A 14,058-nucleotide genomic window follows, 5' to 3' on the forward strand; every position below is an offset into this window, starting at 1 on the left:
CTTTCCAGTCCACCTTACACTTCGACCCACCCACCCAGTAAATTACCCAAATTTTCCAATTCCTATTTCAAATCCCATTGTTATCCCCCTGGCTCTGACTCTTGTTCTCTTCCACCTGAAGGATGGATTTTAGCATAACCTCCATACCAATCTCTCCCCACCCCCAATTTGACCTGTTACCCACAAAAGAGCCAACAGCGGCTCTGACCATGAGAGCTCCCTTCGATGGCTTCTCCCATCTATATAATGAAGTCTGGACTCCTTTGCAGAGCCCTGATTTCTTGTTTTCCCCATTCCTCTCTCTTACCTGCATGAACAAGACCATCTGAATATGGCCTAGTCACTGTTCCCAACACACGATTTTTCCTTCCTGCTGTCTTATTTGGTTTATACCATCCCTCCTTCCTTTAATGCATGCCATCTATTGAGACCACATCTGGGCTTCAAGACCAGGGTCAGGGTGATCTCGATGACACTCTTCTGGATCGTCTCAGCTAGAAATGGTCTCTCCCTCTTAAGAATTCTAAACACACTCGATCTGCATAACACTTACCAAAATTACTCACTGTAATTATTAAATGTGTCTTGTCTCCATAGATAGGGGTTTTATTTCTTTGGGAACAAGGAACCCTTTGGCTATATCTCTTTAAAGTGTTCTTAGTTTCACTTAATATCTTGATTAGGAATAATGCTAAGGAGTCATTTTCCTAACTCCAAACATTTAGATAATATTATGTTTCAAGAGAAGCTTCACCTATGCAAAGCTTATATTCTATAGATGCATTTTGGAAAAGGTGAGAAAATATATGGGAAAGATAAAGCACATATCCAAGTTTTGGGGTGAATTAGAATAGTCAGCAATTCATCTTAAGGGATGAACTCAAACCAGACATTCTCTAGGTATGTATGCTGATTTACTTATTTGTCCTCCCCACAGGAAAGCCAGTAATGTGCCTCTTTAACAAGCAAAAGGTAGAGACCATGGGTATATTAGCAATTGGTCTCAAGTCCCGACCCTGATCACTGGCAGAACTCCTTGCGGAAGTGAAATGGAAAAACAGGGATTCAGATCAAATCTTTCCCAGAAGTGGATATCCTGTAATCATCCCTAAGTGTAAAGGAGCTTCATGCTATGTTAACTTGTTTTAATACTCAAGTTATTGTCATTAATGGCATCCTCCAAAAATAATATCCCAGTAAACTAAATGAATAACCAGTAACCAATGACTCTCTTTGTGCTTTGATTTCCTCTCCTTCTCCATGAGAAAACACCTAGAATTCTAACCTGTGCTGACTCCACTTGTTCTTTTCAGCTTCTGACCCTTCCCGCCAAGTTTGGGAGAGAGACCTAAAAGGCTGGTGCAGAGTTCATTATTCTTAGCTTGGATCCTCTTCACTTCATTACCTTGTCAACACTGACATTTACAACACTGGTCCAGATTCCCCAGGCAAAGGGTAAACAAATCAATAGCAGTGCCAGTGGCAAGAAAAAGTGATATCAGCCAAAGAAAATCAATAGACTGCATGGATGCATGATCTTATAAACAACAGCTAGAGAGGCATGGACATATATACACTAACAAACGTACGGTAGATAGCTAGTGGGAAGCAGCTGCATAACACAGGGATATCAGCTCGGTGCTTTGTGACCACCTGGAGGGGTGGGATAGGGAGGGTGGGAGGGAGGGAGATGCAAGAGGAAAGAGATATGGGAACATATGTATATGTATAACTGATTCACTTTGTTATAAAGCAGAAACTAACACACCATTGTAAAGCAATTATACCCCAATAAAGATGTTAAAAAAAAAAAACAAAAACACAACAGCTACTGTTTTCAAATACCACTATGTACCAGACACTTTACCCATCCTATGTGTTATCTGCATAACAAATCAATTAAAAAAGTATGTCTATTGCCTTACAGATGAGGAAACTGGGGCTCAGAGAGGTTAACTTAGCAGTGACATAGCTTGTATAGGATTTGAGGTGCCAACTGTCTGATTCCAAACCCACTCATTTTCACTTCACTGTCAGGCACCGTTGTGAGAAAAAGACACGGTGTCTAGGGAACCTGGAGATCCTTATCCAAAATCTGACTGTAGCTGATTGCACAACATTGAGCCCATTCACGTGCTGCATGATGAACTTCCAGTTCCTACCGCTCTAACGTTCATATATTACACTATTTTTTCCCTTCAAGATACATTACGACAGCTTGGGATTAGCAGATATAAGGTTTTATATAGAGAATGGATAAACAACAAGGTCCTACTACTGTATAATACAGAGAACAGTATTCAAGATCTTATTAAAAACTGTAAAGGAAAAGAATATTAAAAAAAGAATGTATATCTATGTATAACTGAATCACTTTGCTGTACAGCAGAAATTAACACAACTTTGTAAATCAACTATACTTCAATAAAAAAATTAAAAATTAATTAAAAGGAAATATTATGGAACTCTTAATATGTGCTTGTAAATATGGTAGCAAGAAGGATACAACCATAAATAAGACTCAGTCTTGTCTTTGGAACTCCATGATTACCTCATGCTGAGAGTAGGAGAGGGACGGAGATGATGGGCAGCATCTTTACAAATCAGACTAGACCCCATTCCCTGGCTTACAACCTTCCATGGCTCCCTACTGCCCTCAGGATAAAGCCCAGACGCCTTAGCATGGCTTGTGAGACTTATGGGGTCCTGGTTCCTGCTCGCCTCTCTGGCCTCATCACTTGCTATCTTGTGCTCTGATTTTTAGCCTTCTGTATCCAGAGATGACACTTTCATTCCCCTTTCTTCTACTCACCTGGGTCCCTTCTCTGTCTGTTCTCAACTTAGATTTCACTTCCTCCAGGGAACTTGGAATGTCCCCCCCTTCTCTCACCAGCACCCACACAGATCACTCTGGGCTTACTTGCCCACTTACTGGTCTATTTCCACACTAGGTTGTAAGCTCCTTGAAGGCAGGGGCTGTCCTTCAATTTTTGTATCCACAGTGCCTAGCTTGGTGCCTGGCACGTAAAAAGTACTCAATAAATGTTTGTTTAATGGAAAAAAAATCAGACTAGATTCCATGCTTTGAAGCTTAGTTGATCCACCAAGTATCACAAGGTTGCAAACCATTAGAGACAGCTTTAATCATGAGAACATAAATTTAAATAATGTCAGGTAGGTTTCACCTGGTTTATCAGAAACCGAGAATTGTCCATATGTGCACCTTCACCATGTACCAAGCATCATAGAGTCAAGGCTGCATAATGCCTTATTCATTCATTCTCCCAGAGCAGAAAGGAAGAGTGAAGTGCAAGCTTTTTTTGTGCACAGAGTGGGTAGCCATCTTCTTTCTTCCATAACAACTCCTCTTTCAGGTCCAAAAGGCATTAGAGTCCAATGCCATTCTCAAAAGAAAAGTAGCTGGGTCAGATGGGGTGACTTCTTTTGTTCTTATTACTGTTACTGCAAACATTTATTGAGCTTTCATTAGGCCAGGCATCATGCTAGCCGCATTACCACCTAATCGTCCAAACAGGCATTGTTATAATAAACACCTACATTTCAATTGAGAAAAGTGAAGCTCAGAGTATTAAGTCATTTGTCCAGGTCAGTTAGTCAGTGCTAGAGTTATGACTGGAATCCAGGGCAGATTCCAAGGCCTGACTTACAATAAATATGCTATTACCCCTCCATGATAAAAGCCTGGACCTAGAGTTTACTTTTAAGCCCATCGCAGTTAAGGCTAAGGACACAAGGTTTTTATTTAGGAGTCCTCAACAGAAAACAGAGTGTACGTTGTCTGGACTATCTTATATTATTTGTTAAAAAACAAAATATGGCAGGACTGATTGGGAGTGCAGGACCCAGACTCGCCATGTGTGACTTTAGATGCCAAGTCCACCACTGGCTAGTTTTGTGACATTCAACAAGTCACTTAACCTCTGTGACTCAGTTTCCTCATCTATAAAATAAGAGTAATAATAGGTGTTACCTTCTTGGGTTGTTGTGAGGAAAAAATTAGTTAACATAAGAGCTTAGCAACCCAAGTGCCCATCAACAGATGAATCGATAAAGAAGATGTGGTACATATACACAATGGAATATTCCTCAGCCATAAAAAAAGAATGAAATAATGCCATTTGCAGCAACATGGATGGTCCTAGAGATTATCATACTAAGTGAAGTAAGTCAGAGATGGATAAATATATATGATATCACTTATATGTGGAATCTTAAAAAATGATACAAGTGAACTTTTTTACAAAACAAAAATAGACTCCCCGACATAGAAAACAAACTTATGCTTACCAAAGGGAAAATGGGGGAGGATGAGGAGAAATTTGGAATTTGCAATGAACAGATACAGACTACTATATATAAAATAAATAAACAACAAGGACCTACTGTGTAGCACAGGGAACGATATTCAATATCTTGTAATAAACTATAATGGAAAAGAAGATGAAACAGAATATATATATATAATATATATGTATGTGTGTATGTATAATTGAGTAACTTTGCTGTATACCTGAAACTAACACAACACTAAATTAACTATATTTCAATTAAAAATAAGGAAAAAATAAAATCTAAGAGTTTAGATCTAGCACAGAGCAGTGCATTATTAAATAATAACTAATAAAAACAATAATAACAATGTTATTATTATAATATTATAATATACTATAATATTAGTTTATTATAATGAAGTAATAATAATGTTATTATAATATTAATATGCTATACTATTAATAATAGCACACTATTATTAGTATTATTATTTGATTAATGCAGAAAACCAAGTTATTTACCATAGCCTAAAAGAGATATTCCAAAACCTTGAACAACATTAATATTCTCAACCCAACCTTGACAACTTTCCTTTGAAAGAGGGAGAATTTTAAAGGGAGCAGTATCTTTAGAACAGGGACAGATTGTTTATGTGTTTGTCTGTTTGTTTGTTTGTCTGGGGGTATCTATATGGCCTAGCACATTGCCTGATTCACAGTATGCTCAATAATTTTTGTGTCGTGAAAACTAATTGAAACTTTTTTTCTGTAACAGTCATGTCGTTGGCTTCTGGTAGACCACACAAAATATCCTTTGTTAATACAGTCAGGGGAGGACATACAAAGTCTGTTCAAAGAGTGCTTTTGCTTTTACAATAAACAAACTTGACTTTTACAGAGAAGCACAAGCATGGAGTAGGTCTGGGTTCTGATTATGTAGTAGTTCCTTGAAGATGCAAAATAAAATTGCATTTTTAATCAGAAGATAACACACAGTTCCTGTTGCATGAGGTGAACCTAAATCATCTATTGCATTTTCCACAAGGAAAAATGCAGTTCATTATTCTTTAAAAGAAACAGTAACGAATGGCCTGTAGTCCAGTTGTGACTCAATGTTTGTTATCTTCAAGGGAGAAAAGATAAGATGGGTATTTAGGAAGTTGGAATGATTACTGAAATCTGATATTTCAGGATCCTTTAAAACACATCATTCACAGGGAGGTCAGATTAATGAGTCTGAAATATTTTATTCCTCAGGGAAGCAGTATCATTAAGAAATTTCTGGACATAATACGAGACAATTACACACAATTTTAGAATTTGAGTCAGGAAGGGGCTGTGGTTTGGAGATCTTTTTATTTACTAGAGAACTAGAGATGACCATAAACAAAGTGAAACATTATTTAAGAAACCTATGAATTCAAATAAAATAATTTTTCAGTAGTTTCTTCAGGAGCTATAAACTTGTTCCAAAGAAGATAACATGCATTTCATAAAAGAGGAACTCTCAAAGACTATGTTTTCTGTTGCAACACACTTAGACTATTGATGTACACAAGCACAATGCAGTCCCCAGATTATGCACAATTCGAAGCCTACCTCGTAGAATTGCATCCCATTCTTTCCTGGTCAAAATGGAGTAGCAGAATGTGAATGAGGAAAAACAGTGCTGTTATTGGATTATTGTTGATTTGTCCTCCTCAGAGTCCATCTCACTCTGGTAAGAAAACTTCGGCTTCCTTTTAAGAAATAACATTTCCCGGGCTTCCCTAGTGGCACAGTGGTTGAGAGTCAGCCTGCCGATGCAGGGGACGTGGGTTCATGCCCCGGTCCAGGAAGATCCCACATGCAGTGGAGTGGCTGGGCCCGTGAGCCATGGCCACTGAGCCTGCGTGTCCGGAGCCTGTGCTCCGCAACGGGAGAGGCCACAACAGTGAGAGGCCCGCATACCGCAAAAAAAAAAAAAAAAAGAAAAGAAATAACATTTCCCTATTCTCAACACATGTGGTTAATATTGACCTGCACCCTGCACCCTGTCCAGAGCCATAGCTGGGTGTATAATCCAAGCATGGCCACTCAGTGTATTCTAATCCCTTGGTCATTGTCATCATCTGGACTTGTCACTTGACACAAATTTGTCCTTTGAGACTCAATCCAGGACTTTTTCCTGGAAATTTTAGAAATGAGAGGCTTTCTTTCCACCAGGGCTGTTGAAATGGTAGTGATCAAGCATGGGGTTGCTGATTCCACCTTTGTTACCATTGAAATTCTGCCTGAGAATAAAGCCCCATAGAGAGGTAAAGAGAGTCAAAGGTGGAGTGAGAAACAGACAGACAGACAGACAAAGGCTGAATCACAGTCACATTTGAACTTCTGAACCCAGCTGTGCCTGAAACAAAGCCTACACTTTGAAACTTCCATTTTCACCAACTATTATATTATCTATTGTCAATTTAAACTAGTTAAAGCTTGATATACCTTTAAAACAGCCCTGATTGACAGTGACTCATACTCCCATCTTCAAGGCTCACCACGGTCCAAAACTGCTCTTTTAGAATGCATTTGAGTCCCTCTTTGGAAATTACCTTTATAGCCCTTTTCCAGACTCATTAAAACAAAAACAGAAACAAAGCAAAACACAGTTCTCCTCCAGGTTCCCACAATCTTCAAACATCAAAAACTTCTAATGTGTGGAGAGTGGGCTAAATACCAAGTACTTTACATATAGTGTCTCATGGAAAGCTTACTCAGCTCTATGAATTAAATGTTATCATCCTCGTTTTACTGATGAGGAACTATAGACAGATTAGACAATTCATCATGGTCACACAATAGTAATTACAGAGGAGAAAGCCAAACATGACTTAGTTTGTCTTTCCAAAGCTGAGCTGTTTCACTCTGTAATTTTGCTTTTCAGTTTAATATCAATTGGACCAGTCTTGAAGCAGAAGGGGGGCCCAACTGTGTACAAAATTAAAAAAAAAATAGAGTACGGTCTTCCCAAAAGAGTACTTTGCAGTACTCACCTTTCACTTACATGCATAAATTCTGCTGTGCTGTTTAAAAATATCAGTCATAACTCTTCACCTACAAAATGTTTGAGAAATGATTTAACATGAAAACAATCAGGGTGTTTGGTCAACAAGACTCTGATGTTGCAGAAGACACAGTAGGCTTGACATTCAAAACTGAGGGATTTGGGAGAATCAAAAAACCCTGTTCTACAGACACAATCAGAACTCACTTCATCTGAAGAAGACAAAAGCATAGGCAAGCACTCACAACTAGCCCTACAATTTCTAGATCAGCTGGGTTCTTTTGCAGGTTGAGAAGTAATTTTTTTCAATTTCTAATGACTTGTTAGGGCCAAGTGAATTTTGAAACTACCTGGGCAAACAGCAATCACAGCAAAAGAATAATGTCTCTACCAGGTGTGAGTTTCAGCCTATCAAATTGGCAAGTAGGCAGGAAATTAATAAATGCTGGCTGTATAAACGGATAATCCTGTAAGTATGCCCTGAGTGCAAATCTCATTTGAATGTCTATTTGGAATCTGTTAACTACAGTTTAAAAGCAGTACTACAATTCCTTTCCACCTAAACTTGAACATGTTTCCATATTTTAAAAAGTAACTGCTTCCTAAATCTGCAGTATGATAAGAGTCTCTTCTCAGGAAGAAAAAAATAATAACAATTATAATAATCCCTTAATTCTTAGTTTTCTAAGATGTGTGTGTGTGTGTGTGTGTGTGTGTGTGTGTGTATATATATATACATATATATATATATATATATATGTCATCAAATTTAATGATATATTCTGGCAGAGTAAATTAAGAGAAACCAGGATCAGAAAAAGTTAATTAAAAAATATATATATAAATAAAAACACAGCTTCTTTTAGAAGTTTCAAGCTCTCTAAATTTCTAAATCTATGTGAATGTCCAAGTTCTTTTACCAAGGTTGAGTGAGACAGAAACTTAGAAACACACTGGTAAGTCACAATATTTGAATCAAAGGAATGTGCTTCTATGTTTTCTAAAGAATTCATTAATTTTCCAGAAACAGATGATCTTGTTCAAAAGGGTGACTTCCCTAAATATATACACTTTTTTTCTTTTTAATGTTATCTTCTCTTTAATCCATTCATGTAATAGACCAGAACCAAGAAATCTTTCTTAAAAGTCAAAGAACGTTAATAAACCAAGGAATAAACCTAACAACAGCCCATGACTTACCATCAGTAAACACCCATAATGCAATTTTAATGCCAATGATTTTATCTCCTATTTTCATGGACTAGTCTCGACATCATAGGAATTCCCAAGAAAGAGACTTTTATTCATCATGGTATGTGTGTAGGCACATACCATATAGAACCATTATTGGTACTAAATAACTACCTTCTAGAATGGTGAATTGGCTCTTCCTCTTACAGAAAGAAAATGAATAAATATGTTCTGCTTTACAGTAGAATGCTGTTAATGGTATTGAAGAAAATTGGGACACCAGATTTACTACACTTATTCGCCCTTGGTCTATCCTATGAAAAGTGCTTGCAAATCTTTGTTTTAGAGTTGAAAATGTCTAACCTAGTACTAGACTTTTCTAAAATTGTGGAGTAGGGTTGCATTTGTCATCAATACCATGTACCCACTCCTGCACCATCCGTTCCTATAACAAATAAGAGTCCTTTCCAATGCATGAGGCTTCTTTCCAAAGGGTCTGCAGGATGGATGTCCCTTCTTAATAATGGACCTGATGTTTATATCATCTTCCTTCACCTCCAGATATAGATCTTTCATAGACCAGAAGCGCTGAGGTTAATTGTGTATCCAAGTGCTCTTGTCTATAGCAATTTGGATGGGAAGGAAGGTGGGGAGGCAAGAGTCTCCCACACTTAGCCCAGTGAAGACATTTTATTGGATACTCTTCCTCAACCATAATCAAATTCTTTCCTATATTTTCCAAAACAAAATGACAAGCTGGCCCTCAGTAATTTAGTACCCTGCTTTAAATTTTCATCCTTTCAATCTTATGTATTATGGGTTTAATTCAAAAGACAGAAATGCCACCGGAATATCATACACTGTGGAAAGATTAATAGAGAGAAATTTTTAAATAAGAGGATGTTTCTAGAGCTGCCATTACACAAACTAGGTGTCATGAAAACAGCCAGAGCTTGGTGGTCTTACAGCCCTAATGATCTCCCTTCCCAAAATTCTCCTGATTTGGTTGAAGTGAGGATTCAATGGCTCAAGATGTATTTAGGTATCAGGGGACATATAATAGACCAGTTACTATAAAAAGTAATTCTGCTTCATTAAAATCAATCAACACATTTTTAATGTCCTGCTAAGCTTCAGGAAACAAAGAGGAATCCTAAGTTTGGGGGAGATTTTTGGGGGAAGAAAGATGAAACCAAGACAGTGAGTCATCAACCAACATTAAGGTTGCATCAAGGAAAAGTACCTAAATCGTCTTGAAGAAGAATAGGAATCCTAGCCTTGAGCTATTGCTAGGTGAAGATGTTCAACCTATGACTCTTACATTCAAATCAGTGAAAAGGAGACAAGATAAATAAAATCACCTAACAGAAAAGGGCATAAGTATAAAACCTCTCCACCTGGGATGTGGCTCTGGGTTGAAAAAAACTGTAACAAAAATAATAATAAAATGACATATTATGATATCAAGAGTAATAACATTTCTTCTGAGACTTCAACCAGAGGTTTGGTCTCATTCAGGCCTTGAGCTTAAATTTATATTCACTCTCTGTCTAGAAAAAAATCCCAAAATGAGAAACTGAAATAATTTGAAATTGGTAGCACCTCCTGGCACCAGGCGGAAGCAAACACAAATCTTGCCTGGAGGAAAGTTTTCCAATTTCTGATCATCAATGTTCCTGCAAATTAATTTCAACCAAAAATGAGCTCACACACGTACTTATACACACACATAGCATAGGAGAACAAGCTATCATAGGAAAGAGTTAGAAAACAGAAAATAATAGATTTAGATCCCTATGGACTTCCAATATTGGGAATATCAGAGACAAGATGTTTAATAACTAATAATGGAATACTTAAAGACATAAAAAGATTTAAAAAATAAGTGGGAACAAAAGATTATCTTAATTAAAAGGCATGTTTGAAAAAGGATAAAGTATTACTTAAAAAAAATAATCAATGAAAAAATGATTAATTGAATAAGTTTAATGGGATAGTAGGCATAAATGAATTTTAAGATAAAACCCAATGAATATCCCAGAATGCGAGACAGTGATATAAAGAATAAAACTTATTTATAAGACGATGGTAAGACACATGAGGATAGAGTTAAAAAGTCTAAGGTTTATCTAGTGCAGGCCGAAAGTAATTAAGTAGAGAGAAGAAGAAAGAAGCATTACTGAGATGCTGAGAATTTTTGAGAGCTAGTGGATAGATACATATGAATAATACATATGAACTAGATACAATAGGAACTAATGAATAAATGCAGAAAACATAAACGTATCAAATAAGACAATTAAAAAGAAACCCACAATCAGACACATGGTAATAAGACTGCCAAACACCAAATTAAAAGAAATGACCTTAAAAGTAGGTTTTGGGTGCTGGGAGTGGTGGTGGTCAGAGCACTTTCAAAGGCAGGACACGCTGACAGCCAGCTTTTCATTAGCCAGATCAGAAGAGTCCAGTGCTATGCTGGCGAGGGTTTAACCTGGATGTCTAGCAGTGGGGAGAGCCCTGACTTGCAGAATTTCTGAGCTCCATGGAGTAAACACTCCCAGGATGGCTGATTTCAAACTACCCTTGTGACATCACAGAAAGCAGAATTGGGCAGAGATGTGTGTAACAGGTCCTTATGAGCCACTGTGAGCTGGCTCCATCACACCGATGGATAAATCCTTCAATGTCGAGTTGTACGTCTAGTAAAATTATCTTCCAGGAATAAAGATGAAAGGTGGAACTCCTGTTTTCAGATAAAGGACCCCTTATACAGAAAAAAATTCAAAAGAATTTACTTCGGAAACAAGGAAATCAAATCTGGTAGAAAGTAGAAGGTTCCAACAAATTCGTGACTGAATTAATAAATCAAAAAAGCAGTGTCTACATGAAATAATAGTAGGAGAGGGGAATGGAATAAGAAAGAAATTTAAAATTCAATCTAGAAGTCAGTCACTGTTGATTGGCTCATTCAATTGCCATTTTAGCAACTAAAACTGACATTTCCCAGACCTGACAGCAGATAGATTTCTGGATGCACATTACTTTCTGGAAATTAAGTACTGTTTATGAATCTGGAAGGCTATAGCGTGACATGAGTCATGTTTCTGCCTTTTCAGCTTTTTCTACTGGCCAGCAAAGTCATGGTAACCTGAAGTATTCTCTGCCACCCTTTTTAAGAGACTTTCTCTGCCTCTTGGGAGTTGACACATGCCACTGCGGCCACAGTGGCATCTGGACTCTAGCCTCACATTAGGGATGGCCTGGGAGTTAATAGCTCCCCACTCATGAGTTGAGAGCTGCCTGGGGAGTTACTCCAAAAGACTCTAACAAGAATGCACACTGTAAGTGCGGCCACAATTTTAAAAGCAACTTATTTCCTGAGTTAAATCCATTCCTGCTTAAAATGCCTTGGGTTACTAATGTTTTCTACACTGTATTGTGACTGAGAGAATAAGAAAGAACATGCTAGAATCACAGGAAAGTTGACAAGTAGAAAATAAGGAGGCAGAAATAAACCCAATCATACAAGTAACCCCCAAATGCACAGGGCTTACATTTGCCAATTTATAAAATAGAAGATGGCCAAACTGGATAAAAATACAGTATTTAGCTATAGCTCTTCACAAGATCATATATAAGGCTAAACAAAGAAAAGACTGAAAGGGAAATATGGAAAATGATATACCAGGCAAATACTAACTAAAGCAAAAACGAATTAGCTATATTAATAACAAACTAGATTAAGCACAGAGACATTAAAGTTAAAAAATATTACTTCAGTGTGAAAAAAAAGTTCAATTCACTGAGAAGATATAAAAATTTCAATCTTGCCTACACCTAATAAAAGTCATCATTAGACATAAAATGAAAATTCACAGAACTTCCTGTAGGAAAAAAGAACATCCATTATTATCGTAGGAGATTCCAATCCTCTTTTGAATTTTCAATAAATTAGAAAACAGATTAAGGACTTACAGAATTAAATAATTGGGTTGTTCAAATCCTTAAATTATTTAAGTAAAATTTACATAAATTTAACTAAAAGAATGCAGTAAACGCTTTAATTAATTTGAAATTAGGTAAAAATAATTATTTTGGTGAATCACTTTGTTCATTTACCTTACTCGGGATTCTACAAAGTAGATATACATGCCACTTTGTGGTCCTGCCACACGTACCTCTCAGCCTCCCATAGTAGGACTCTTGGTTCTATATCTTGGATATTATACGCATCTTGGTGCTTCCCCTGGTGAAAATTATTTATTACTTTATTTATTTTAACAGAGCTTGCTGGAAAGGCATGGACTAGAAAAACAAACCTGTGACTTTGCCCAAAGTGAGGGACCTGATGGCTCTGAACTCAACCTCTGAGGAGAAGTTATAACTGAGTCGGAGGTGCTGATCCATCTGCAGGAAAAGAGAAAACAAAGAGGCATCAGCAGAGGTCCGCATGTCCAGCACATGAAACACTCCCGTATGAAACAGCTTTGAAAACACACACAGGGAAGAGCCCTCTCTGGGACTTTCTCTCTGGAGAGATGAGAAATGTCTCACTAATTCTCCCACAATGCACATAAAATACCCGTTTCTTTACTCTTGGTGAAATAAAGGCTTTCACACAAGTCTCCTCCCTGGGAAATTCTATACAGCTTTTGACAGGTATTTATCTCCCCACTGAGAGTTTCTCACCAAATTCTTTGCTGCAAACAAGCAAACAAATGAAGCCTTTCAAGAATGCTCACTGTGCAGGATTAACATTAAAGGGAAAGCAGGTATTCATTCCCAATCTCTCCCCCCTTCTCCCCATTTGGTCCTTAAAACCATTACCATCTCCTTTGCTCCAATCATTCTGACCTGGCCTCATTCATGGGTGCCCTGGGGGATTTTCCTGAGTGAATATTTCAGTTTGACAAAAGGTTTGACCCTGGGGAGGGGAGGCTAGCTGAACGGTTGCCACCAACATGAACAGATGATAATCCCATCTTGCAGATGAGTGAAAGCCACAAGGGGGATTCTTTGGGACTTTATCTCTAGGGTCATTCTTTAGGGAACCGTCCTTTCCACACACATTGTTAATTCCAGTTCCATCTCTTTGTTCTCCTCCCCATTTCAAGGCATCGTTTCCCATCCATCCCCAGGTTTTTTCTGTCTAGTCAAACCCTACCAGTTTCTTCCCGGCTCTACTCTGAATATTCATATGATGTTATCCCTGGGAAGGATCCTTGTAACATATCACAGTTAATCTGTAGGAAGAGGAGACTAAGACCCGGTCAGCTGCGTGCCCGTCCCCGGGCTCCCCTTGGGGAGCAGCTGATCAGGACACATACCCAGTGCTCCCAGCTCCCACCACCAGGACCCTCCTTCTGCACCCACTGCTGCTCAGTGACCCTCTTCCAGGACTCTGGGTCCTGCGGTGGTTTTTGCTGTGAAGGAAGTCAGTGGCTATGACTTGTGACATGTGATTATATGGTTTATTTCTTTTTCATTCATGAAATTGTACTTTAATAATACTTGTTATTTATTGAAGACTTGGTA

The 14,058-nt window shown here is 37.9% G+C and overlaps 1 protein-coding gene across 5 annotated transcripts in view; it reads right to left on the reverse strand.

The window, feature by feature from the left end:
• CNTNAP5 (contactin associated protein family member 5) overlaps nucleotides 1-14,058 on the reverse strand; it is a 505,995-nt gene that overhangs the window by 37,701 nt on the left and 454,236 nt on the right. For all 5 annotated transcript variants that reach the window (XM_079923775.1, XM_079923772.1, XM_079923774.1 and 2 more), the window contains one exon: nucleotides 12,843-12,930. In XM_079923775.1, coding sequence (XP_079779901.1) covers nucleotides 12,843-12,930 — 88 coding nt within the window. The remainder of the gene's footprint in view (nucleotides 1-12,842; nucleotides 12,931-14,058) is intronic.

The sequence above is a fragment of the Stenella coeruleoalba genome, assembly GCF_951394435.1.
Source record: "Stenella coeruleoalba genome assembly, chromosome: 6".
In the NCBI taxonomy this organism is placed as follows: Eukaryota; Metazoa; Chordata; class Mammalia; order Artiodactyla; family Delphinidae; genus Stenella; species Stenella coeruleoalba.